Below are 23,167 nucleotides of genomic sequence, written 5' to 3' on the forward strand. Positions count from 1 at the left end.
CTTATATCATTTTATTCAATCAAACTAAGGTCGGTTTGAACCATCACTTTCTCTACCAAAAAAAAGCTTATTAATTGTGTTGAAAATCAAGGCCATGGGCGGCTCGGCTGTGATTCAGCCCCTCCTTTCCAAAATTTATCACATGCAAAAATTTGTAGACAAAAACTTTACAAAATCAATCAATTACTGAACATGCTTAATCAGGTATATAAGTATATTCACCAATGACGCAAATTTTTGGCCTTGATGTTTTTTACCATCCCTTGAAAGGGTGAACATACAACAACAATTCGAGAATGTGCATTAGATATACCTCGTTCCTATATAATAATCGACAAATCACACATAAGACATAAATTGTACTAGAAAGACCATACACAAAGCGTTCAACCAAGAAGATGTTGACAATAATTAAACAATTGACCTTTTTTTTTTAAACAACTCATGACCTTTACAAGAATCATACTCTACGTAACTCACTTGACCACCCTTGTCAAGACAAAACTACCCATTTTTGCTGACATTATTGGCATTATTGAACATAAATTTGTTTAACCTTTTTACTTTGTCATTCTAAGAGTCGATCAATTACTCACTTTATTTAGGTGATAATTTTGGTATATATCAAGTTGTAAAAAAAATGGAAAATAAAAAAGGAAGTAAGATACAATGTTATCCTCCTTGTGGTTTTTGACTTTTGACTAATGACACTATTTTACCTTAATCCTAATCTTTGAGTACCAAGATAATGACAATAGATTGATCGAGAGTATGCTTGCTTTATTCTTTTTCTCGTTGAAATGTTGAATTATCACTTTAATTAAATAAAGCAAAGTTTATAAAAGGGCTAGTTGGCATGCCACTTGCATGCCAGTACGTTCCAAAACCAGATTTGGTGCATGAACCAAACAAATGTTTAAGTCGAGATGTTTGAACAAGAATTTGACACACATATATATATTATAAAACAAAGTCCATGACCACGTACTCAACTCTAAAGTTTGTTTTTCTTTGATTTACGAAACTCCACAATAAGTGAAGTTTAACTTGTGATTCTAGTCAACAAATTAAAGAATTACAATGAGGTAAACCAACCCAAATTATTCATAATTTACCAACTCAAACCAAGAAGGTTAATTTTAAATTAAGCTCTAATTGTGTTCTTGTTTTCGTTTCTACAGAGATGCAAAACAAGAGGGATGTTTTCTGAAGATTAGAAAGATGCCCAGAGATTTTGGGCTCAACTTTCTGGAACTACAAAGGAGCCCAATGACATGATTGCGAAGTTATGATAGGTAGTGTGGTTGATTAGGTTAAGGCAAATTATGCTATGGACCCGGGTTTACTTTGTAAGGTGGACTCAGGTCCAAAACGTGGGTTGGAATAATAGTGTCTTTAGTGGAACCGTTTTCTCAGTCAATGATATATATATAGAGAAACGAATTCTAAAGACAAACAGCAAGGAAGGAATTAATTTTTTTAAAAAAATTCAAACGGCGTCATTTTGAAACAAAACAACACCGTCTTAGATCCGGGTCCACCTTGCAAGGTGACACAATGAACTAAAAAAAATTCACAAGTGTACAATGTATTTTGGAATAAGATAAAATTTTAGTATCGTCAAGATAAATGATTTTTTTTAAACAAATATTTTTATCAAAAGGCAACCCCCAAAAATTAAACTCCCGATGACAACATAACCCTGGGAGTATGAACTTTTCCCATAAGCACCCTTCCCATTTGTCTTTTCTAATATAAAGTTTCACTACTTAAAACATTCAATCAATAAACTCACTATTGAATTTTTCTTAGTTCGTATAGGACATAGATATTTTAAAAACGAACTAATTACAAAGGGTGCCCGCTAGGCCACCTTGATGCACACAACTAGGCGTTACGGGTATGCGTTAACTTCAATCTTTCTTTTAATTTGCGAATTACAAGAAAAATGATGTCTTAAGTTTAATACGGAGTACTTGATTTTTTTTGTCCCTTCCTCCTCCTTTCTCTCTCATCCATGTAGACCCTTCGCCATGAAAAAACCCACAAAAATTCCATAAACGAGGATTTTCTTATATACAAGGATTAATTTGGAATCTAGCATCCGCTTTCTATGATCTCTGCTATGATGGGCGTCTTAAGTTCAACATATGTCGCAAACGGTGATATTTTGTCTAATTACCAATTGTTATACCATGGATCATTACATTATGAACTCTGATACAAAAATTATGTACATTCCGTTAATAGTTTCTGTACATGTAAACAAATAACTTGATAATTGTTGACACATAATATGATAGCTACAGGTACAGAAACTGTCGACTGCATGTACAGAATATGTCACCTAAAGATACAAAATTTGATGGTTTTTTTGACACATAATATGATAGCTACAGGTACAAAAACTGTCAACTACAGGTACAAAATTTGTCAACTATAGATACACAATCTGAAAATTATTTTTTGAAACATGGTCTACAAAGCAAGATAGACCCGGCAAATTATGTTGTGCATGGTGCATACGGATGCAAAAACGATGTCGTTTTGCATCAAAACGTGCGTCCTACTTTAAAAAAAAAAAATCAGTTTCGATTCCCAGCAACAACATTATGTTGTTCATTTTTTAGTTCATTCATTCTGAATTTTTAGTTATGAAATTATGAATGTGTAGTTATGCAATTCTGGATTTATAGTTATGAAATTATGGATGTGTAATTATGCATGGTGTAGTTATGCAATTCTAGATTTTATAGTTATGAAGTTATAGATGTATAGTTATGCAATTCTGAATGTATAGTTATGCAGTTATGGATGTGTAGTTATGCAATTCTGGATTTATAGTTATGAAATTATGGATGTATAGTTATGTAATTCTGGATGTATAGTTATGAAATTATGTATGTGTAATTATGAAATTTTAATTTTTTTTTTAAAGTTTGACGTCAAAACGACGTCGTTTTTACATCCATATGCACTATGCATAGTACATACAGATGCACAACATAATGATTGAATAGACTCTGATCCATGATATAATTTGCCTATAATTACCCATAGATTGGGCTACCCATTTTGGACCACCGTAATATAATAAACAGACTAATAATATTTGGGTCATCTCAAATATTATAACCGCAATAAAGTCACATGGCAATTTTCATGATCCACACAACGGTCTAAAAGTGATGTTATTTCGCCTTTTTTTTTTTTTTCGCACGATTCACTGCCCGCGAATTCAGCTATATGAGAATGAGATTGAAACTCCAAATTTTTTATTTTTAAAATTCATAATGTACATTATTCTAAAACATAATGTACATTATCTTATTTTAAAAGTTTCATTATTCTAACTCACAATGTACATTATTCTAACACATAATGTATATTATTCTAATACATAATGTATATTATGTTACACAGAAGTTTCATTATTATAATACATAATATACATTATTCTAATATATAATGTACATTATTCTAACTCATACAATTCAACAACGTCGTTTTGGACTGTAGTCCATACAACTGTTTTTTTTTTTTTTTTTTTTTGTCAATTTTCATAAAGATGTCAATGAGTACAAAGACTACAAGTTTTTGCGCAAAACATTGATGTCAAGTTTGGTTCATGGAATATGTCAGGAATGGAATAACATTTCTTGGAATAGACCGATTCCATTGTTTGGTTGGATCATTTTGTCATAGGAATAATATTACTAGGAATGAGCTATTACTTTCGCAAGGGGAATAGTCATTCCAAGGGGGGGGCCTTGGTATTAGCTATTCCCATGCCCTTGGGAATAGCTTTTATATCACAAATACTATCTATTCCCATGTCTTTGGGAATAGCTTTTATATCACAAATACCAAAAATACCTTTGCACATTATATAATATTTATATTTATTTAATAAATATAATGTATTATATAAATGTATATATTTAATTAATTATAATTTTTTTATCTATCAATCTATCAATAAATATATATTTAAATAAATTATATATATATATATATATATATATATATATATATATATATATATATCTACAAATCTAATCTAATCTAATCTAATCTAATAATAAGAGCGAATAATGTTAGGCCCTTAACTGGAACAAAAAAAATGTCGGTACTAATTGTTTCTTAAAATGAATGGTTTATATTATTTTGATTTTAGTATCTTTTAATGATTTTCCTTATTTACCCTCTATTATATTATTTTCTTCCCTTAAATAACCCTAAATTCCGTTAGTTTAAACTTTAGTAACGAAATACTCCGTTAACTATTTATTATTCTTAACATACTCTTAATTTATATAAGGTCTTAGGTTCGAACCTCATCCCAAGTATAGTTGGCATAATTGTTAAACATATATTATGAATATGTTAAAATGTATTAAAAAATATATAATATAAAATTTAAAATAAACTTTGGTCAAATAATTAGCTCAACTAAATACATAGCATTCAAAGTTGAGCATCAAAGATTATAAATCAGGAACTACTTTAAAATCATTTGATTTTCTTGAATTTTTTATTAAAAAAAAAAACAAATTTAGGTTAAGTTTTTTTTTTTTTTGTTTAATTAATCTTCCTCTAATTATTTAAAACAAAACTTAATATTTCAATTATGTTTTTGCATTATTGGAATGATTTAGGCCATTATGGTATTAATATTTTTTATATTTTGTTTTTATAATGGTACAATTGTACATTACTTTACGAATATTATACTATTATTTTATTTTATCGGACAAAATTGTTCTTACATCATATTTAGACCTGCGCGGCCTTACTACAAAGTTGTTGATCATAAATACAATTACACATGAACTCTAAAACGGTAGGATCATTTTCCAAATAATTGACAATGTTAACATCCTACTAGCTCCAAATGAACAAGTTTACACATCAAAATTTTATCAATGCATGAAAACTTCTAAAGAAATTTGTAAGTTAATTTTTATTATATCATTATATTAATATCTATTGTAACCAATGTTGCAAAAATCGCGCCTAGGCGCCGATTAATCGGCGCCTAGGCGCTAGGAGGCCGCCGCGAGGAATGGCCTCGGCGGCCGGCCGCCTAGACCGCCTAATCGGCCGGTTCGGCGATTTTTTTTTTTTTTTTTAAATTGTCGGAAAAGTTTCGAAAGGCATAATTTTTGACACGGTTGTCCGATTTGGACAATTTTTTTTTCAAATCGCGTATTTTTTCGAGATCCATACACCGCGGTTTGGTCCACTAATTTCTATAAAAAATGCTTCTTTAGCTCTTAATTTTAATTTTTTATGTATTTAGATGGTTTAAACAATCTTTTAAACAATTTTACAACCACTTTTGTAAATAGTTTCTAAGAAATAACTATGGAAATCTTATGTTTTAGTACTAAATTTTTAATTTTAAAATTTTGTTTTAATTAAAAAAATAAAAAATCGGCGCCTAGGCGCCCCCTTGGCGCCTAACGTGTTTTGCAACATTGATTGTAACCATATATTTTGAATTATTTATTATCATCCTCTATTGACAGCAATTGTGATGGACAAACTCTCAAAACAATTTGTCTCAACAAGGAATGGAAATTAAAAAAATCATTGATTTCATTATTGTTGAAGAAAAGTATATAAGACACTTTATTACTCTTATTAATTAAATAAATTAGTAGCTACAACAAAAAATAATACATATGCATTTAATTAATTTAGAATTAGATGTCTATAATGCTTTATTTAAAAACAATTATTCATTATTAAAAAATTTAAAAGAAATATAATGTCATTAGTGATATTATCTTTATTTTCTACAATTCAAAGATTCCTTACCTTAAAATTTATTAATTTATTATATTCACTACATTGTTCATTGTCTTCTTTTTTACATTATCTTGTAATTAAATATCAAAGTTATAATACAAAACATGTTTTATATATATATATATATATATATATATATATATGTATATATGTATATATATATATTTATTTATTTATTTATTTATTTACCAATTAAGTATTTTATACAAATATAATAAATATTAATATTTTGTTCAATACTTTCACATGATAACCTACGACAGACATCTCACAACACATATGTTGGTTTTTGGATTTTCAGGCCCAGGGAGGTCCAACACAACCTTAGTTGGTGGATTCACCTTTCACGTGATGCTTATAGAAAAATAAGTAGAAAATATAACTCAATGCTTTTGTACGTGGAAACCGAAAGGAAAACCACGGGCCTTTTTGGGCGGTGCCAAGCCTAACTCAACTATGTATTTTGTAGGTGTCTTTGTACATGTTGTATGGCTATTTTGTATACGTAATATGGGAATATTTGTGTAAGAAGAGAGCTATACTTTGTACATTGAGATGGAGTATGCCTCTTGACGCGTGGAAGAGTGGTGGAGTCTTCCCATATGGAGTCTTCTTTATGTAGTCTTCTTGCTTGGATGAGTGGAGAGTGGTTGTGGAAGAGTGCATCTTCTTTGGGAGAGTGATGAAGCCATCTTGGGGATGATAGAATAGTGAGTGGTGGTATTTGGGAGAGTCCTCCCATGTGTGTATGAATGAGTGGTCCCTTTCTTCTTGTCTTCCCCTCCTTTTTATAGCTAGTCCATCCCAAAAAGTGTCCATTGGACATTTAGTAGGGTAGTGATGGGTGATAATTAGGGGGTTATGGATAATAATAATAATGAGGTAATAAGATGGGGTAATAAGTGGGAGGTTAGGAATGGTGGGGTAGTAAATAGGACTTTAAGGGTAGATGATTAGGAATTTAATAGGGGCTAACGGCTAGTTTTAGGCCGACCCTCTACCCGTGCCGATCCCACACTCGCGCCGACTCCCGGGTCGAGCCGACTCCTCGGCTTGGCCCGTATCTCTTTTGGGATTACTCTATTTTCCTCTTGGGCTTTGCTTCTTCTTCTTGGGCTTGATCTCTTTTCTTCTTGGGCCCCGAGCCCATGGGGTTCACGCCCCATCAACTAGTCCCTCACTTTTCTATGTCTCGCGCTTAGCAGGGCGTGGAAAAGTATATTGTCTTGCCCCAAAATTAGCCCCCTCGATTCTTGCCGACTCTTTATTCAAGATCCCACACGACTCCATCCTCATGACTTCTCTTCGTTTGCCATATGACCGACTGCTTCAGTGGATGTGACCTTCTGGCTTCGAGCCCCTCTTTTCTTTAGCCGTCGAAGTGAATCTCGGCTGTAACTTTTCCTTTCTCTAATAAACTTTTAAGGGTTCGGACTCTCGATTCCTTCTTTATTCGCCGAGTCCCTCAGTCAAGGCGACTCTTCAGTGGTAGCTTCTTTTTCCTCTAAGAAATGCCTAGGGTCGGAACCCTGGTTTCTTTTCTCTTAGAAACGTCTAAGGGTCGGAACCCTTGTTTCTTTTCTCTTTTCTTCTAGAAACGTCTAAGGGTCGGAACCCTTGTTTCTTTTCTCTTTTCTTGCCGAGTCCCTCGGTCGAGGCGACCCTTTAGGCTTTTTCTTTTCTTAGAAACGATTTAGGGTCAGTGCCCCGTTGTTTCTTTATATACTCGCCGAGTCCCTCAGTCGAGGCGACTCCTTTTGGCTTTTTCTCGGAAACGACTAAGGGTCCGGGCCCTTGTTTCCTATCTTTTCTCGCCGAGTCCCTCAGTAGAGGCGACCCTTTAGGTTTTTTCTTTTCTTAGAAACGGTTTAGGGTCAGTGCCCCGTTGTTTCTTTATATACTCGCCGAGTCCCTCAGTCGAGGCGACTCCTGTAGGCTTTTTCTCGGAAACGACTAAGGGTCTGGGCCCTTGTTTCCTATCTTTTCTCGCCGAGTCCCTCAGTCGAGGTGACCCTTTAGGCTTTTTCTTTTCTTAGAAATGGTTTAGGGTCAGTGCCCCGTTGTTTCTTTATATACTCGCCGAGTCCCTCAGTCGAGGCGACTCCTGTAGGCTTTTTCTTGGAAACGACTAAGGGTCTGGGCCCTTGTTTCCTATCTTTTCTCGCCGAGTCCCTCAGTCGAGGCGACCCTTTAAACTTTTTCTTTTCTTAGAAACGGTTTAGGGTCAGTGCCCCGTTGTTTCTTTATATACTCGCCGAGTCCCTTAGTCGAGGCGACTCCTGTAGGCTTTTTCTCGGAAACGACTAAGGGTCTGGACCCTTGTTTCCTATCTTTTCTCGCCGAGTCCCTCAGTCGAGGCGACCCCTTAGGCTTTTTCTTTTCTTAGAAACGGTGTAGGGTCAGTGCCCCGTCGTTTCTTTATATACTCGCCGAGTCCCTCAGTCGAGGCGACTCCTTTTGGCTTTTTCCCGGAAACGACTAAGGGTCTGGGCCCTTGTTTCCTATCTTTTCTTTTTCTCTCGCCGAGTCCCTGCTCGAGGCGACTCCTGGCTACGATTCTTCTTTTCTGAGTGAACTTCTTGGACTCATTTGGCTTTTTCTAACTCGAGTGACTCTCGGTTGTAGCTATACTTTTTCTTCCCTTCATATAGCCGCTAGTGGCTGAGAAATTCCACCGGCTTCCACCCGAGGTGAGAAAAAATATTAATGTTGGGGCGAGAGGAGTCGAGCCCTAGCCACCTTATTTTCTTTCCGGACCCTTGCCATTCCTACAAAATTGAATTTTTGAATCCTCACAGCATTGAATGTAACACACTTCAGTCATGGGCAGGTTACGAGATACGTCCCGCTTTAGAATTTTCCCGCCGAATAGCTCCAGTTTTGAGACCATCATCAGTCAGCATGCAAGTAGGAAATTATTCCCTTTCTTTAAATATGCTATGTACGGTACTTGAAAACCAATATCTCTCATGTATCTTTTTCTTTTCAATTAAAGAGAATAAATTGATAAGAGAATATTAGATGCCGAAACTTACTCCAGCTCTTCATTCCTTTCCAAATATGTCGCACGTTATTCTTTTTTATTCCTTCCTTGCAAATATACGACAGGCTATTCTTCCTTCCCAGATGCAAGCCAAATAAGGCACCTTCCGTAATTATCCCAAGATTACCGTGCAAGCCCCGTACTCTCCATATTCAAACATCTAAATGTTCCTCTGTAACCCCCAATCTTGCTGGTTCACTCTGCGTCTCTGCTCATCACCAGTTCCCAAACATGATGGTGATAACGCTCCGAGCCTGATTCGTCTTAAAAATTATCGGCAACTGAGATCTTTGCTTAGGAGACGGTATTTCAGTGTTTTAATCCTTTGATATTACCGCTTCTCGATTGATTTGAAGGAGCTCCAAATGGATCGATCCCCACCCTCGAGATGCAATTGGCACGACCAGTGAGTTCTTCGCACTCCATGCGCGATTTGAACGGCGGCGTGATGGAGGGGTGAAAGAGCTGCGGCGTTAGCCTGGAAGTGTGCGGCCGATGGTGGTGAGGAAGTGGAGGACCTGTCGGCAGTAGGTCTCTCCCATAATTATTATCAAATTTTACTCTTAGTTAAATTGTTGACGATCCTCATGGCCAGATTCAGAAGAAGGAGTTGGCTCCAGGAACGTCTCACGTCGATGGGGCCTGTGACCCTACAAAATTCGTTGCGCTCCTTAGAACCTGTGGGTTTACCACAGACGTTGACATGAGAGACTCTGGAGGACAACGACGGACACTCTTCTCCAACGAATCCTCATCCTTATCTGCTCGATGCCCGCGCCCCTCGAACCAGACAGGAGGTGGTGGTGAGGCAGTGTTTAACCAGCCGTCTGAGGCTTCACTCGACTAGAGGAGTCGGCAAGGAGAACGTTGGTGCAGAATGAGCGGTCGGCGGCTGCATGACGCGAACCAGAGGACTCGCCGCGCTTGTATCCTCCAGCACGCTGATCTGTTGGTGGGAATGGGAGAATTGCCGGAGTCGGGGAATTGGATGACCACCTCACCTCAAACCTTCTTACATGGACTACGGACCGGAGGTAGGCGGTCGAGTCGGCAGAGTTCCGACTGTCCCATCGCTAAGCACACTGTCGGCAGATAGCTTTTTGCCGACTGCGTCCATCCTAAGACGTACGCACGCGTCGCGGATCACCAGGTGAGTAACAGACAAAAGGCTTCATGCGCGACTTTGGTAGATATATACTTCTTTTTATATTTCCATATACACCGATGCAGGGGAAAGTCTCTAGATTCTTGAGGGCATTCGTCCGGCTAAGTCGTACTCGGCGATGATCACCACAATCGAGACTCGGGAGAGATGACTTCGTACCGTAAGCTCCTCCGCTTTGTCACGTAAATATACCCTGCTATTGGCCCTTGATATGATGTGTGGCATCGGCATCGTTAATACTTCCCCCGCCTTTTATTTTATATATAAGGATGAACATCCCATACACGCTATTGTCCTCGCTGTTCTCCGATGGAAGTTGATAGCCTCCCCGCCACCGCACTCTGCTCTGGTTCCTTGCATGTTTGATTTTCGCGACCGCAGGATGGTCGACTGCTGATGATATTCCATAAGGAGTCGGCTACATCCCCAACCCCCTCACGGCAGTTCAAGTGAAATTGCAGCATGTCCGTCCGGATTCCTAAGGATATAGAGTTTGAGGTTTGAACCAAATTTCCCAGGTTTTCCTGCGAGGGTGCCACTCTTTGACCACGTTCTGAGTATTAAAATTCCCAATGTTGGCTGGCGATCCCGTACACAGACTCGGCGAAACAAGCATGAGTGCTTCAAAAGCGTGAAATAGAGCGATGTGGTCTCTGAAGTCAGGAGCAGAGAATTGTTCTTTTTGCCGAGTCTCCAAGTTGTAACCTCCTAATTTGCAGACATAAATACTGAAGTAATGTTCTCAAAAGCTCTGGCGTTTGATACTTCGAATGCTGGCCGTATGTTCTCTGCGCCGAGTGCTTCCCCGGATGGACTCGGCGGACTCGTCGGAACCATCGTGAATGTCTATACGTGCAGCGAATCAGAAGACTCGGCCTTGAGAGTATTTGCAGCCAGCCGCATGCAGTCGGTGACGAGAACGGTCGGACGCGTGGCGTAGGCGGTGGGAACGGTCTGGCCATTTTCTTCATTCCTCTATTTGCTTGAAGTGGACTCGGACTCAGCGACGGGATCGGGGGTTTTGGTTGCCGACTCCACATCACGAGTCAGAAGTTGGCTAATCAATGTTTCCTTCCTCCACTGATAGCCACGTATATGCAGGTACACAAGTGGATAGGCACTTCCCATATGTCACATATTCTTTAGGTTGCATCTTGGTAAATAATGTGGAAAATTCTATTTTCCCTTTGAATGTCAGGTACAGTAGATATGCATTCTTCATGCCAAACTTGTAGGAATGTAGAAAATCCCTTCTTTCCTCTTGATTGCCACGCACAGTAGATTTCCATTTTCCCTATGCCATGTGGAAAAATATGGCAATTGTGCAGAAACTTTTTTTTTTTTGATTGTTTCCACGTGTGGAGGCTGGCAGGAGTACACCAAGACCTTCCACATACACCATATATTTTTGGGGTTGCGGCTTAGCAAATGATGTGGAAAATTTCATTTTCCCTTTGATTGTCAGGTACTGTAGATATGCCCCTTCTGCGCCGAATGCGCAGGAATATGGCAATTGTGTGAAAAATCACTTTTTCTTTTATTGCCAGGCTCACTAGTAGAAACTTACTTTTTGATATTTGTCTTGGGGCGTGACTTTTAGCCTGATATGGCGAAAAGCGCCCTCTGCCAACTTCCCGTGCGCATAAGATTAATTCGTAATAATTTTGTTAATGATTTGCCTTGGGTCGGCATGGCTGCTTTTCTTGTTATAGTAGTCGGATCACACAGCTTTTGATATCAACTTGGAATTTTCATTCCTTGGAACAGGATGTGCTTGTCTTTTCTCAATATAAACAAAGCCTTTCGCGTAATTAAGAGAAAAAAATTGGAAAAACAAATGTGACCACGGTGTCTACCGTTAAGGTCGCGGTGGGGGAACCATTTATTCGGCGTCCCGACTTCTTGATTCCCCCGGCCGAGTCCCTCAGTGTGATGGACCGACCACTCTTCGCCAACCATTTTAATTTAAATACTACATCTATTTTAAATGATAATGATTACCTCTTGTAGACCTCGATACGCAGTTTTCTTTGTTTGATTCTCTTCTAGTCCTCTTCTTGGTCCACGGTACTCCGTGAACCTTCTCAATCTTCCGTCCGTAGCGGACGCTCTCCGAAATTGCCCAAACAAAGAGGCAAACGCGACCTTTTGTCACGATCCCCACGGACGGCGCCAGTGTTGGTTTTTGGGTTTTCAGGCCCAGGGAGGTCCAACACAACCTTAGTTGGTGGATTCACCTTTCACGTGATGCTTATAGAAAAATAAGTAGAAAATATAACTCAATGCTTTTGTACGTGGAAACCGAAAGGAAAACCACGGGCCTTTTTGGGCGGTGCCAAGCCTAACTCAACTATGTATTTTGTAGGTGTCTTTGTACATGTTGTATGGCTATTTTGTATACGTAATATGGGAATATTTGTGTAAGAAGAGAGCTATACTTTGTACATTGAGATGGAGTATGCCTCTTGACGCGTGGAAGAGTGGTGGAGTCTTTCCATATGGAGTCTTCTTTATGTAGTCTTCTTGCTTGGATGAGTGGAGAGTGGTTGTGGAAGAGTGCATCGTCTTTGGGAGAGTGATGAAGCCATCTTGGGTATGAAAGAATAGTGAGTGGTGGTATTTGGGAGAGTCCTCCCATGTGTGTATGAATGAGTGGTCCCTTTCTTCTTGTCTTCCCCTCCTTTTTATAGCTAGTCCATCCCAAAAAGTGTCCGTTGGACATTCAGTAGGGTAGTGATGGGTGATAATTAGGGGGTTATGGATAATAATAATAATGGGGTAATAAGATGGGGTAATAAGTGGGAGGTTAGGAATGGTGAGGTAGTAAATAGGACTTTAAGGGTAGATAATTAGGAATTTAATAGGGGCTAACGGCTAGTTTTAGGCCGACCCTCTACCCGTGCCGATCCCACACTCGCGCCGACTCCCAGGTCGAGCCGACTCCTCGGCTTGGCCCGTATCTCTTTTGGGCTTACTCCATTTTCCTCTTGGGCTTTGCTTCTTCTTCTTGGGCTTGATGTCTTTTCTTCTTGGGCCCCGAGCCCATGGGGTTCACACCCCATCAACATAAACATGTAGGAAAAAACTACCACTACTAAATATCAATAGGTGTTTGTACACTAAAGAGTTCACATTACAACTAAAATCTCAGTCATATATACAACAAGGCGAATCTAAAACTTCATGCACCTTAATCTCATTGGATGATGAATCCCTCTATGCTGTTACCAGTAACCTAATTGCACATGACACACTACCAATAAAAAAAAAAAAAGAGGACATGTACTGAAGATGAAAACAATAACAATGCTACCAAAAGAGAATTAAGAAGAATTAGATAAATTTAAACCAAAAGTAGTATTTATTTAGACTATCGCTTTAAGACTAAGTATTTAGACTTACATTATTACAAAGTTGCAAACATTTATTTTAGTGACAATTATAATCAATCTCTCATATATTATCTTGCATTTATATACTTTAAATTACCAATTTAAATAAACAAATTCAACATTTATTTACCTATGCATGAACATCTCCTATATAATAATTCATTGATATACTTTGAAATACTTATTTAAAAATAATTATTGGGCATTATCTCATTCGCGCAAAGCGCGTTAAAAAACTAGTATATATATATATATATATATATATATATATATATATATATATATATATATATATATATATATATATATAGGGAAGGGTTCAGGTGCGGGTATAGCTTCCCGTGCGGTTAGATCTGAGTCGTTGATCAAATTTAGATAAACGGCTCAAATTAATGAAAAATTAAAAAAAAAAAAAAAAACGCGTGTCTAGAAGAAAGAAGCATAAGTTAAAAATGACGCACCTTAAGTGATAGAAACAATGGCGCACCTTTAAGTGATAGAAACACACACCTTTAAGTGTTAGATCTTAAGCACAAACCCACGCACATTAAGTACAAAATCCACACACATGAAGCACAACCTCACACACATTAAGCACAAAACCCACACACTTTAAATATTAACTCACATACTTTAAGTTTCAACAACTATTGACATTAAGCACAAACTCACGCACATTAAGTACAAACCCCACGCACATTAAGCACAACCTCACGCACATTAAGCACAAACCCCACGCACGTTAAGTATTAACTCACAGACTTTAAGTTTCAACAACTACTGGCATTAATCACTAACCTCACACACATTAAGCACAAATCCTACGCACATTAAACACAAACTCCACTTACATTAAGAATAAATCTCACGCACCTTAAGCACGTCCACACTTTAAGTTTTTACAACTACTCACGTTAAGCACAACCCCACGCACATTAAGCACAAAACTCACGCACCTTACGCACAAAACTCACGCATCTCATATACAACACTCACGCACATTAATCACAGATCCGCTCACCTTAATTTTGACCTAGATGTAAAAATTACAAAATTGCCACTGCGTTTTTTTTTTTAAAATTTTGGTAATCCTGCACGTTGATTTAAGCGAGATGAATGGCCCAGATTAAACTGCACAACTGCACCTGGGCACCTTAACTGCACCAGATATATATATATATATATATATATATATATATATATATATATATATATATATATAGGTAGGGATGGCAACGGGGCGGAGCGGGGGCGGGGAGTGTACTCCCCGTCCCCGTCCCCGCGACCCCGTTTCCATCCCCGTCCCCGTTCCCATTTCCGACGGGGAATTGAAAATATTCCCCATCCCCGTCCCCACGGGGAATTAGGCGGGGACGGGGATTCCCCATTCCCCGTCAATTCCTACTCAAAATGTTAAATTTTTAATAATAAAAAATTTAAAATATAAATCCTAGTTTCAAAAACTAAAATACTAACTCTACAAATAAATAAATAAATATATAACCAGGACTATGTGGTCCAATGGTATCCGGGTTGGACTTCCACTTGGAAGGTTGTGAGTTCGAGCCTCAGTGGAGGTGTTATTAGCTCTTTGTGTTTCAATAGGTTGAGAAAGTATATGAACAGATACTACAATGTAATAGAGCTAGTAGCATTCAAAAAAAAATAAAATAAATATATAAAATGCTAACAGTATACTATATATATTTATATATGCAATGAAGTATATACGACAGTAGCAATACTCCAACTTATATCTACAGTAACAACATTAACTATATATATATATATATATATATATATATATATATTCATTACATATATAAATATATATAGTTTACTGGTTTACTGTTAGTATTATATTTATATATATAAATATATTGTTCGGGGACGGGACGGGGCGGGGAGGGGTGTCCCCGTCCCCGTCCCCGTCCCCGTCCCCGACGGGGAATCACACATATTCTCCGTCCCCGTCCCCGTTCCCCGAAAATTTTCCCCATCCCCATCTTCTTCGGGACGGGGATTGGGGATCCCCGTCGGGGACGGGGCACATTGCCATCCCTATATAGGGTCAGGTTCTTGTGAGAACAGATCTTCCCGTGCGATCAGTGCGGCATACACCATTAGGTATGCATAAATACACCACACAGTGTTCGAAAATACACCATTATGTGTGGTGTATTTTTTTTTTTTTTTTGCGTGTTGTATTTTTTGGCATTTCATTCTGGTGTATTATCGAACACTGTATGGTGCATTTGTGCATACCTAATGGTGTATGCCGCACTGACCGCACGGGAAGACATGTTCTCACAGGAACAATATATATATATATATATATATATATATATATATATATATATATATATATATATTAACTGTATAAGATTCCTTAACTATGGAGCCTTGGCTCCTAAATTAAGTAGTCTGCCCATCTGCATGCCTAGCGGATGGGCATTGCAAGCTTACCTAGCGGATGAGCATTATAATTGAAATTATAGAGCCTTGAGGCTCCTTTTATAGGAGCCTCATTGTTCCATTCCTCACTTCTCCAACCGATGTAGGATAAATGAAAAAATAAATATAAATATAAATATAAATATGTAATTATATAATAATAATAATAATAATAATAATAATAATAATAATAATAATAATTATTATTATTATTATTATTATTATTATTATTATTATTATTCTCTCTCACACACACATGCATATACATGTAAATAAATAAATAAATAAATAAATAAATATATATATATATATATATATATATATATATATATATATATATATATAACATTCAGTACATCATAATCATATTCATTATTATTATTATTATTATTATTATTATTATTATTTTGTATAAGAGTATTTATGTCTTTAAAACATATTTCATTTCTATTCCTTTAACCAACCAAACACTGAAATACAATTACTAAAATCTATTCCTTCAGCCAACCAAACAATAGAATACAATTCTTATTGAGTTAATACCCAAAATCGTCCTCGACTATAGTGGTTTTTCTCAATTTCGTCCTAAACGACTTTGGTGACCTAATATCGTCCCAGACTTTTGTGTTTCGCTCAATTTAGTCCCAGACTTTTGTGTTTTTGCTCAATTTAGTCCCTCATTTGTTATTTTGTCCATTTAGTGTTAAATAAATACAATTCAGTAAATTTAATATTGGCATCTCTTTACTCATAGACATGTGAACTGCGAAATCCTTTTTTTTTTTACGAAGTACTCCCAGAATTACTCCTAAAACTGCGAATATAAAATTTGATTTGCAGGTCCGGGAGTAATTCTGGGCGTAATTCGTACAAGAAAGAGGAATTTCGCACTTCACAAGTTGAAAGTAAAGAGAGATCAATATTGACGTTACTGAATTGTCCCTTTATTAACACCAATTTGACGGAATAACAAATGGAGGACTAAATTGAGCGAAACACAAAAGTCTGGGACGATATTAGGTCACCAAAGTCGTTTAGGACGAAATTGAGAAAAACCACTATAGTCGAGGACGATTTTGGGTATTAACTCAATTCTTATTCTATTTCTTACCTATTTTATTTCCTGTGAAATAGTTTTCTTATTCCCTCTAAATTCATTCCGTGACCAAACTTGAGTCTAACATTTTTTCCATTTCTATATTAGTACAACATAGATTGGGCCGTCGTGGGCCTGCCAATTAATATGGTATTTTAAGTTAACTTACTCAAAAAAAAAAAAAAAAAAAAGTTAAGTTGTCAATGTAACGGGCCTTCCATCAAATCTTCTTACCTCCCCGCCGTTTGGCATCCAAACCGGATCTCGATTCAGAAAGAAGCGGTGGCCGGAAATGTTCGGCCGGAGGAGGTTTCTGTCGTTTCCACTCGTCATCGGCGCGGTCGTGTGAGCTTCTTTCGCCTTTTCCTTTCTTTACGCACGCATGCAGACTTTTGTTAAGATTAGATCCTTCCTTTATTTGTTAAAAAGTTCCAATTTGTATGCTTTTTTTGCCGAACTGCATAGATGATGAGAACAAATGCCTAATTTGATGGAATCAATGAGATTAAAGGTAAAAACAAAGGAATAAAGTGTCGCAAAGTGTTCAAACGTTAGTCAGTGCAAAGTGTTCGAAGAAATGTCTCAGTGACTTCACTTTTTATAGTTTCAATTTACCTAATTTAGGACAGAAGGCGGTTATAGTTGGCTCAAAGCCTCAAATGCATGCTTGGAGTGATAAGTTATCATTCATGACTGATCGATAGTATTGCAAGTGTAAGGAAAGTGTAGATGGGACTCAACAGAGAATCCTTGCCTTGCCTGTGTAGTCTAAAATATAGGCCTGGTCTTGATAAAAGTATGCCCGGAGTTAAAAGTTATCATTCATGACTGAACAGTTGTTTTGCTAAGCTTTAGGAAAGTAGTAGATAGAGACTCAATGGATCTTACCTTGGCCCGTTTAGTTGAGTCTAAAATATATGGCTGCAATTCAGCGAGATGTGAGGGATCACACAATTTACTGCTGCATTATTATCTGCTTTACAGTGTAAATTGAAGCTTCTTTTGGTAATAGTTGCAGTATGCAATTTGATTTTCATTTGGCAATTTGGTTCTTCTGTTATTTTATTTCTATTGTGTAAACCAGTGATTTTTTAAGGATGTTTTTGCTGTCTGAACAATACATTTTCTTTAAAAGAAACATGTCAGATGATGCTGTTTTTTTTTATCATTAGCCAACTGATAATTGAAAGAACTAGCAGTTGTCGTGTTATGTTTTTTTGAATTTCAACATGTATTCCTTGATGATATAGCTACAATATAATTGAGGATTGGGAATGTGATACCAAGTAATGTATTCCTTGATGATGATCTGGTATAGCTACAATATAATCGGGGGTTGGGAATGTGATGCCAACTATTTTGGTGACTGAACCTTGTTGGCTCAAATAAATGTTACCCAGTATGATCAATATGCTTCTGGATATGAATTGGGACCTGTTATGCTTTGCAGTTGTATTGATGAAACTACAACTTAAGAACTCATCATTATCTGGTGTTGCTTTGCTTATTTAGGATCGGTGTCGTATCTGGAAAAGCTATATTCGGGCCGCCTCTTGAGGAGTACTGGAAGAAGAAGCTTCAGGAGGAAGCAGCTGCAAAAGAGAAAGAGAATGATGTAAGCTCCCCATAGGGCAAACCAAAAGTGCAGATGCAATCCATACATTTGTTCGCGATTCCGTTTCCACATTACTGTTCTTGCTTCATCTTCTTGGCCCCAAGGGACGAGCAAATCATTCAGTTTTTTAACTAGGAACACAAATCTACTGCCATAAAAAACAGTCTGTACATAGACCATGAGAAAAAACCTGGGAAGTTGAATTTCTAATTTTCTATAAATGTTTGTTTTTCGCCAATCTCTTTTCTCAGATGTGATTGATTGGAAACGAAAGAGAAATAGCTGCCTAATCGAATGGTATGCTTATTATATTGAAGAATCTGACGAGATTCTCTTCCCAGGAATCTGTGTCGGTGTGGTGAACGTTGATACACACCAGAGCCAACAACTGCGGAGCTGCCACGCGTCAAGTGCGTACAACACCGTTCCATATTGACCACTCTCGGGGCACATCAACATAAAGCGGCTCACCGCTATCCACGATTCAACGTTTTCCCATATTTTACATGCTGACGCCTCTTTAGACTTGATAAACCGAAATCCTCTCCGCCAGAATTGCTATTCCGGGATGAACTATTCCACGAGGTTAACTACAAATTGCTATAACCAAATATACCCTGTAGGTGAGGAGTCTGATTTTTTTTTTTTTCTTTGTTAATTCGTGTTTAAAAAGGAGTGTAACTTACCATCACCGAGCATCCCCTAACCCGGAGAATAATAGTCTGGTCTTGATGCGAAACCAAACACAGATTAGGATACCCAGCCACCATCACAAACTAATGAAATTTTGAAAGGTTTGGTGGGCCATGTATATGCATCACACATGCACGTGTATATATAAAACATATATCTATAGAAAACTGCTGGTGTTTCAATTGGTGTGAACTCCTGAAACCTACATATTTGGCTCTCTCTCTCTCTTTCTACAAGAAAAGTTCCCAGATCAGCACAAAAGAGTATTAAGGCACAATTATAGCGTTCTCTCTCACCTAGCAAGCAGCTTAGTTTTCCCAGGTAATCTTTACGTGAACAATCCATTGCTCTCATCTTTCCTTTCTTATTCTTCTGGGTAATAAGGTAAACAATTTATGGTTTCAAAACTCAAGATTTTAAGAATTTTCTGTATGGTTGAAAGATTATATGTTGTGATCACATGTTATGTGTAAGTTCTTCACATATTTGGAAGTGAATTTGTCTCAATGTTCAAGAAAGTTAAATTGAATCTGCTTACTTTTCCATGGAATTATAATGTAGGAATCAAGAAAATGAGTGCTTGTAGCTTTCAACTAATTTTATAGTGTTTTTAGCTATTTTTCTTCATTCAAATGAATATAAAGGTGAATATGAAGTATGGGAAGCAACAGGTTTGACATATATATGCAGAATTCTGATTGAGATTCATTGCAGGATAACTGTTAAAAGCCTCTCAAGGAATGGAGATAGGTTATAAGCCTTATATTGATCCCGAGGTCCAAACGCTTATTGAGAGAATTCACCCTCCCAGGTTCAACTTCAACTGCTTTTGGTTTAGCCATTTAAGTATGCAGATTAAACCAGTTAGCTTCTCTTGAATCTTTATTCTTGGATATATTTTTCAGGATTTGCATTGACAATGATGCATTCCAAGACTGCACACTTGTGAAGGTCAGTTTCTTGTTTCATCCTCAGATGCATGTTTGTGTGATCAGTGTTGGATGTAAGGTCAGATTCCATTGTAGGTGTGAACAGCAAACAGCTAAGGAAGAGAGCACCCACTGTTTGTGGATAGTTTAAGACTTAAAGTTGCATTTTATTCATTAATTATAGTCAGATGACTGCTTACGCATGTCTTAACATTGGTTAGGCTGCTATTATTTATTGATATTTCAGGTCTCTATTCAAGCAAATGGGCAATTGCTACTTTTTGCCCTTCACTGGGTCCCTCACCACAATACAGATTTTTTTGCATAACAATTTCCAGCCAGTCATTTACATTTTACAGTAACCATTCCTCAACGGGTGTTGCACACTTGCACTTGAAAGAGATGAATTCAACAAAGTTTTACGATTTTGAAAAACCTATAGCCCACCAGATCATATGGTCACACTTTAAACATACATGTGCAGTCACACTCTCATTCACTTTGAATGCTAGTTGTTGCAGATATTATTATGGTGATAATAATGTGTAGGGGAAAATTTACATGTCACATGGTTCACCACTTCACCCTTTGCTTTTATAAAGCAGAGACCAACTTTTGGCTGGTGGAACTTGGAAGGAGTGATGTTTACTGAATAGTCTCAAAGTGGTGAAGATAACGGATACTTATACGCCCCCCCCAAAAAAAAAAAAAAAAAAAAAAAACCTTTGCAAGTCTGTAATATGCTATGCATATTTGTTGATTTACACTTTTGGATCGCAGGTTGATAGTGCCAATAAGCATGGGGTACTGCTGGAGATGGTTCAAGTTTTGACAGATCTTGACCTAGTGATTTCCAAATCATATATCTGCTCTGATGGTGGTTGGTTAATGGATGGTTAGTCCCCTCTCTCCATCTGCCATAGTTTTTTTACATCATGAATGAACAGAATGATGGGGTTCTCAATATTTAATTATATTTATGTAATATAAAACAACTTTCTGATCAAGACCTGAGTCAGCCACAACTACCTTTGTTTCTCTATTCATGTGGGACTGTTCTAATTGCATGTTTGCCAGTATTCCACGTGACAGACCAACTGGGATACAAAATTGTCGATGAAAGCATCATCCATTACATCCAGCAGGTTTGTGTAGCCATTTTTAACTTCCACCTGCCCAGCTTTCTTCAGTTGATTTAACTACAATCATCTGGAAGCTTAAAGCAGATAATGGATTGAGTTAACTTGATTATTTTAACAGGCCCTATGTGAAAGTAGGAGGGGGTCAAGGGAGATCCAAACCTTTATTGGTAGAGACGTTAGGCCCCGATATGTCTTGACAGAACACACAGCTTTGGAAATGACAGGAACAGACAGGCCAGGGCTAATGTCAGAAATATCAGCTGTGCTAGCTGAGATGGGATGCCACATATCTGCTGCCGTGGCATGGACACATAATGCACGGGCAGCATGCATAGTCTACGTGGAAGATGACTCAAAGCATGGCCCAATCACAGACCCCTACCGTGTGGCCCAAATCCAGGCACAGCTGGAGAATGTTGTTGAGGCCCATCACTATAACGGGGAACGCCGGAGTGTGAGGCTGTCAGACCCTGCTGCAAGCCGGACACATACTGAGAGGCGCCTCCACCAGTTAATGGCGGCTGATAGGGACTATGAGCAGTGTTGCCCCTGTCGTGAAAATGGTAATGAAGGAGGTGAAAAGCACAGCCAGGAAAGGTGTAATAACAGTGAAACAAGCATAAAAATAGAAAACTGTAAAGAGAAGGGATACAGTATAGTTACAGTATGGAGTCGAGACCGGCCCAAGTTGCTCTTTGACACTGTCTGCGCACTCACCGACATGCAGTATGTTGTTTTTCATGCATCCATTAGCTCTCATGATTCCACTTCAGTTCAGGTAAGAAGTCTACTTGTTGAGTTGTTGATCATTAACCTCTCTACTTTGTCTTTTAACCTCATTCTGAAAATTCCAGGAATATTACGTAAGGCACAAAGATGGATGCACTTTGAATTTGGAAAGTGAAAGACGCAGAGTTACCCAATGCTTGATTGCAGCCACAGAAAGAAGAGCCTCTCATGTATGTTGCACTTATGAATGATACACCCACACTTCGATCAGCATAAGAACAACGTTCCAAGTTGTTAGTCCCTAACTTATGCTGATCGGGGCATGAGCATGGGCGTAGCAAAAGTGTTTTATCTCATAGAGAATTGAAATTGCACTAACGATAGTCATATGATGGATGCAGGGACTAAGGCTAGATATCTGCACTCAAAACAGGCTAGGGCTGTTATCAGATGTCACAAGGGTTTTCCGAGAAAATGGATTATCCATTACCAGGGCTGAGATTGGAACACAGGGCGAGAGAGCAATAGGCACATTCTACGTAAAAGATACTTCGGGGCAGAGTGTTGACCCAGAAACACTGGAATCTGTTAGACAAGAAATTGGAGGTACCGTTAAGGTAGTTCACAAATCCTCAGGTAGGTTTACTAAGGCCACTTCATCTGGCAATAGCACAAGCAGGAGTCGTAGGAGCAGCGGGGAAGATGGTAAGCCCGGGTTTTCGTTGGGAAGCTTGCTGTGGGCACAGCTTGAGAGACTTTCAAACAACTTCCGAGTTCCGACCCATAAAATCCTAAACTAGCATACTAGTTTCTTTATTGTTCATTCCATGGGAGCAGTGGGAAAGACGAGAAGCCTGGGATTTCACTAGAAAGCTTGCTGTGGGCGCAGCTCGAGAGACTTTCAAACAACTTCAGACCCATAATACCCTGAACCTGCACACTAGCTTCTTTATTGTCCAATCATCTGTAAACAAGAGAATCCCGTGTATAGAAATTAGAATCCTCTTCAGACTGTCTTCTCATGCCTTTTTAGATTGTGTATATAATGAATTAACCAACTTCTCTTATCATTTAACAATTACATCAACATCAATC

General features: G+C 37.8%; 2 protein-coding genes and 1 long non-coding RNA gene across 6 annotated transcripts in view; 1 reads left to right on the top strand and 2 right to left on the bottom strand.

Moving 5' to 3' along the window:
- Positions 1–17,142: 17,142 nt before the first annotated feature.
- LOC109168926 (ACT domain-containing protein ACR1) overlaps positions 17,143–23,167 on the top strand; it is a 6,081-nt gene continuing 56 nt past the window's right edge. The window contains exons 1-9 of one of the 2 annotated variants that reach the window (XM_019317790.1): positions 17,143–17,309; positions 18,477–19,593; positions 19,917–20,083; positions 20,178–20,223; positions 20,982–21,096; positions 21,279–21,346; positions 21,462–22,121; positions 22,198–22,302; positions 22,474–23,167. The exon at positions 22,474–23,167 is cut by the window's right edge and continues 56 nt beyond it. In XM_019317790.1, coding sequence (XP_019173335.1) covers positions 20,013–20,083; positions 20,178–20,223; positions 20,982–21,096; positions 21,279–21,346; positions 21,462–22,121; positions 22,198–22,302; positions 22,474–22,872 — 1,464 coding nt within the window. In that variant the 5' untranslated portion in view covers positions 17,143–17,309; positions 18,477–19,593; positions 19,917–20,012 and the 3' untranslated portion in view covers positions 22,873–23,167. The remainder of the gene's footprint in view (positions 17,310–18,476; positions 19,594–19,916; positions 20,084–20,177; positions 20,224–20,981; positions 21,097–21,278; positions 21,347–21,461; positions 22,122–22,197; positions 22,303–22,473) is intronic. The other variant, XM_019317789.1, reaches the window with a different exon arrangement.
- LOC109168929 lies at positions 21,024–21,594 on the bottom strand. The gene is made up of 3 exons (XR_002052135.1): positions 21,503–21,594; positions 21,231–21,410; positions 21,024–21,115 (listed from the first exon to the last, which is right to left on the bottom strand). It is a non-coding gene; the product is annotated as an uncharacterized LOC109168929 (long non-coding RNA).
- The window catches only part of LOC109168928, a 2,146-nt gene continuing 779 nt past the window's right edge, over positions 21,801–23,167 (bottom strand). The window contains exons 1-3 of one of the 3 annotated variants that reach the window (XR_002052134.1): positions 22,263–22,486; positions 22,007–22,184; positions 21,801–21,892 (exon numbers count right to left, since the gene is read on the bottom strand). Coding sequence is in view for 2 of the 3 variants with exons in the window: in XM_019317791.1 (XP_019173336.1) it covers positions 22,886–22,980; positions 23,016–23,036 (116 nt within the window). In the remaining variant the exon portion in view is untranslated. Of the gene's footprint in view, positions 21,893–22,006; positions 22,185–22,262; positions 22,487–22,861; positions 22,981–23,015; positions 23,037–23,167 lie in introns of those variants that run through there. The other 2 variants (XM_019317791.1, XM_019317792.1) reach the window with 2 other exon arrangements.

The sequence above is a fragment of the Ipomoea nil genome, unplaced genomic scaffold, assembly GCF_001879475.1.
Source record: "Ipomoea nil cultivar Tokyo-kokei standard unplaced genomic scaffold, Asagao_1.1 scaffold3231, whole genome shotgun sequence".
NCBI classification, from domain to species: Eukaryota; Viridiplantae; Streptophyta; class Magnoliopsida; order Solanales; family Convolvulaceae; genus Ipomoea; species Ipomoea nil.